General features: G+C 26.5%; 1 protein-coding gene across 1 annotated transcript; it reads left to right on the top strand.

The window, feature by feature from the left end:
* The first annotated feature begins 1,345 nt into the window (after window positions 1–1,345).
* Window positions 1,346–2,885, top strand: LOC114186358 (F-box/kelch-repeat protein At3g23880-like). The gene has a single exon (XM_028074426.2). It carries the CDS (start codon window positions 1,490–1,492, stop codon window positions 2,672–2,674), a length of 1,185 nt encoding a protein of 394 aa, XP_027930227.1. The 5' UTR covers window positions 1,346–1,489; the 3' UTR covers window positions 2,675–2,885.
* Window positions 2,886–4,973: the final 2,088 nt, after the last annotated feature.

Raw genomic sequence — 4,973 nt, 5'->3', positions numbered from 1 at the left:
AGTTAGAACTTATTTGACAAAACTTGACGAAAATTGGGATAAAAAAAGTATTTTAACCTTTTGTTTTTATTTAGTGATAGCACGTGGGACCTATAGATTTAAACATCTCAAAGCAAATTTCTTCTTCCTTTTAAAACCACATTTATTTCTAACTTTCAACAAAATATATTATTATTTTTGTCGGTGTGCTTAAGGAAAAAATATATTTGAAATTAATTAATTAAAAACTAAAATTAAAAGTGGGAAAAAGGCTATTAGTAGTAAAATTCTCACAATAAAACAAGTATAAACATTTTAACAATTATTAATTTTTATAATTATATAATATAGTTTTTTAAATATTAGAAATAGGGTCCATAAATAGAAGGATATAAAGAGAATAAAAAAATGATGCAGAAACTATTACAAAAAAAGAAAAAATCGAATGTGTATGGATCCACGTTGATAAATTCTAATTTTGTATTCGAATTTAAGAATTATAAATATATTTAACTATTAATTTAATATTAAACTATTTTTATTTACTCTTTTAAAATTAATTTATAAAAAGAAAAATATTTAATCAAATAGTTGTAATTTTATTTTCTTTTTCCACTTTACGTATAAAAGAATAAATATATGTAAATTATTTAAAGATGAAAGGAGAATATATAGTTACTTATAAGAGAATGAACGTAATTTCTAACTTTTAAAAATAATGAATAAAAGAAAACTAAAATTTTGTGGAAAGAAGAAAACAATCTTTCTTAAAACTTTAAATATTTGTTTTAATTGAGTATTTCGTTAAAAGCATTAATTATTGTAAATAATGCACTCTATTTATCTTAAATAGTCTAATAATAACATAAATGAGAAATTTTATATTTCTATGCAGTTAATATTAAATGGTCATTTATATTTGATATTTAGTGAAAGCGCGTGGGACTAAAATTTAAACGTCTTAGTTAGATCAACTCCTTAAAATGGTATTCTTCTTCCTTCTTAAACCATTTTTAATTCCAAGTTTTAACAGAATATATTATTATTTTTATTTATGTGCCTATGGAAAAAAATTAGAAATGAATTAATTAAACAGAATAAAATTAAAAGTGGGAGAGAGGCTTTTTGTATCTATTTATTTTGTTTAGATAATAGAAAAAGAAATGATGTTTATTTTTGTTTTAGAAAATACAAAAAGAAATGATGGATAAGAGTGATTAGAAAAATGTTGTAGTGTTAAAATTAGTGGCTGTATAAGTTTTTTTAATATAGGAGAATTGGTTAAAATGTGTAGAAGGAATTGAGAATCCTATTTATATACTCTTGCCCTTACATTTTTTAGAAAATTGAAGCGTGTGTTCCGCATCTTCACTATAAAAGCTTCTTAAGCATAACATCTTTTCATCATCAATGTGACCATTTCTCTTTCCTTCTTATCTGTTATTTCATTTTCCAATCTGCACCTTTTTCTCAACAGTTAAACAATTGCGTGGGTTTTCCCTGCTCTACAATGTCTTCTACTCAGAATAGTTGTGTTCTTCCCGAGAATATGCTCATGGAAATTTTGTCATGGCTTCCGCTGAAGGAGGTCGTGCAATTGAGATGCGTTTCAAAAGTGTGGAACCATCTTGTCTCTGATCCTGCATTCGTGAAACTGCATTTTCAAAGGTCTCCAAAAAATACTCACATCTTATTGACCTTTGTAGATACCGCTGACGACGGAGCACAGGACAGGAATTATGCCGTAATTTGCCCTATACAAGATTTACTAGACAACCCATCATCCACCCTTGAAACTTTACATCGCAACAATCGCCCATTCAATCGCAGTTACACTGTCTTGGGTGTCTGCAATGGCTTAGTATGCTTACAGGATTCTTCTACTGAAGAGGTATTTTCAGAATACTGGTTTCGGATTTGGAATCCGGCCATAAGGGCCATGTCTAAAGACTCTCCACATATTCGTTTTAGAAACAGCGATTATAAAGATGTTTCCTGGTTTAGGTTTGGGTTTGGATATGATGAATGGAGTGACACTTACCAAGTTGTGTTCTTGGATAATAATAAGAATGAATCGCAGACACTGGAGGTAAGAGTTTGGTCTTTAGGGGATACTTGTTGGAGGAATACGTTAACTTGTGACCCTGTTCCTACTGGGTATGGAAGTCCTCGAACTTTCGGAATTTTTGTGAGTGCTACTTTAAACTGGTTAGCATTTCCCAAATTTTACCTTGATAATTCTGATGAAGTTAAAATGAATCAGCTTGAAATATTTTCTTACCATCTAAAGGATGAGACATGCAGATATTTTCCTATGCCTGATGACATTTTAGAAGTCTATGTTTATGGTCCTGAGGTTGAGGTTTTGAAGGGTTGTTTGTGTCTTTTTCATCATTATGAGTATAACTTAATTATTTGGCTGAAGAGGGAGTTTAACGATGAAAAATCTTGGTCCAAGTTACTGACTTTTAGTTATCAGGAATATGTCAATAATGAATTTCCATTAGAGTTGTCGATAATTTGGGAGGATGATGAGGTTCTGCTGCTTGCAAACACTTATATATTTAAACCGAGATTTTTGTGGTATAACACCAGATATAATAGAGTAGATGGGGAAGAACGCTACGAGAATGACAAATGGTATCTTTTCTCTCATGAGTATGCTCACAGCTTGGTTTCTCCGTGTATGAATTAAGTTGTCTTAATCGATGTTGATAAGGCTATCACATCATATGAGGTTAAGGATGATATGAAGTTCCATAGTCTTTCTGGAAATGTATTATGAATTCTAGAATGTAAGTTGTCTTTCTGAATTATGTAATTCATGCTGTATTTTTTATTTTCCATTGCATAATTTTTAATCATTTTTAAATTATGCAACACATGATTAAATCCACCATGAACAAATTAAGGACACTTCTAGAGTTCATTGATATATTTTAATTTTGTGTCTTCAATTTAAAAATTAAAACATTTTTTACCATTAATTTAATATTAAATTATTTATATTCATCCTTTTAAAATTAATTTATAAAAATATAATTAATTAAATAGTTATATATATATATATATATATATATATATATATATATATATATATATATATATATATATAATTTAAAGATGAGAAGATAACTCGACGTAGAGTTACTTGGAAGAGAATAATGAACATGGTATTTAACTTTTTAAAACAAAAAATAAAAAAGAAACCAAAATTTGGTAAAGAAGAAAATATTCTTTCTTATAACTTTAAATATTTGTTTTCATTTACTATTTCTTTAAAAGCATTAGTTATTGCAATTAATGCACTCTATTCATATTAAAAGGTCTAATAATGACATAAATTAGAAAGTTTGTATTCATTGTTCTTAAACATCTCAAAGCAGTTCCTTATAATGATATTCATTTTCCTTTTAAACCACTTTTAATTTCAAGTTTTAACAGAATATATTATTGTTTTTATCCGTGTGCTTATGAGAAAAAGATATTTGAAATGAATTAATTTGAAAAAATAAAACAAAAAGTGGGAAAGAGATTTTTGTATCTTTTGAAGTGATTTGTAGAATATTGTATTGTGTTCTTGTTCGCCTAAGTATATATAGAGGTAAATAAGTCCAGACTAAGACATATCATATAGAGGTACATAAGTCCAGGCTGAGACATATCAAGTAGTCTCGGTTCTCACTATGCTTTTATTATTCAGATAATAAAGTTGACAATTGGTATTATCATATTTTTTTTATTTTATTATTATCTTTTTAGATATTTTTGGTTTTTTAAATAAAATTAAAAAAATAAATATTTGATTTACATACTTATTATTTTGCAGATAAGTAAAAATATCAAAAAAATTAAGAAGAATATCAACAAAATTTGATTATCAAGTACAAATGTTTGGATGTTCTCTTTCTATGAGGATAACGTGACCTCGACGCGAGGGAGCCTCGTAGGGCACTCCTCGTGTTGATATATCCTCTAATTTGATGTGTCATCATGTCCACTTTCAAAATGATTGGGATATCCCAAATGAAGGGAGTGTCTCTAAAGACATTCTGATACTCAAGTTACAAACGTGTTACACATAGGGATACATAACAAAATTGATTCTTCTCACATACCTTATGAATAATGACTATATATAGTACTTTATTGAATGGAATCGCACAAAGAAAAACAAATATATAACGAAGGGTATATGATAAAATGAAAAATACTTTGAGATCTAAGAAAACTTTTCAAATATGACCAGAATCAATGGTTGAGAAATAAAGAAAATTGTTTTAGTGAAACAAAATAGTTCTTCAAATAAAGAAAAAATTAATAATAATAGAGTAAAAAAGATAATTTTTTTATATTACGTAGTAAACTAAAAGTTTATGTTATTGAACACTTAAATTGGGAGTGTTAAATGTTCTCATGTGAAAAGAAAATATACAATCAATAAAAATATTCAAATAAATATAAATATTCAAATGTGAGACAAAAAAAAATATTTAATTGACATACATCATTTGAACATAATTGCACAAAGGTTATGATAAGATGAAAAATATATTGGAGATGCTAATGAATTTTATGGCAATTCAATTTTTATATATACACACACACTTTCTATTTTTATTTTTTCTAATTGTTTGGCATGTCATGAAATTCAATATCATAAACCTTTGATTTACTAGGTAATATAAAAAACTTATATTCTTTATTATATTATTATTGATTTTTGTTTCACTTTAAGAACTATTTTGTTTCACTAAATCAATTTTTATTATCTCTAAGATCTTTTTCATCTTAATATACCCTTAAGTATATATTTCTTTCTTTTATGCGATTTCATTCAACGGTTTATCAAATTGTTTCCATTTGATCACTTTTTAATATTTTATTTGTTTTTTTATCATGTATTGATATTTTTTATATAATTATTTTTATTTTCTAACTTATTTTCATACATGTAATTTTATCACTATAATTGTATAGGTAAATTTTATTTA

This window comes from Vigna unguiculata, chromosome 5 (genome assembly GCF_037176805.1).
Source record: "Vigna unguiculata cultivar grain cowpea cultivar isolate G323 ecotype 2 chromosome 5, ASM3717680v1, whole genome shotgun sequence".
NCBI classification, from domain to species: domain Eukaryota; kingdom Viridiplantae; phylum Streptophyta; class Magnoliopsida; order Fabales; family Fabaceae; genus Vigna; species Vigna unguiculata.
Note: the sequence above shows the minus strand (reverse complement) of the source record. Positions and strands in the feature narration are given on the sequence as shown.

What these genes read in the sequence shown, in the direction of transcription:
- LOC114186358 (XM_028074426.2), top strand. Translation starts at nt 1,490, where the DNA reads ATGTCTTCTACTCAGAATAGTTGTGTTCTTCCCGAGAATATGCTCATG.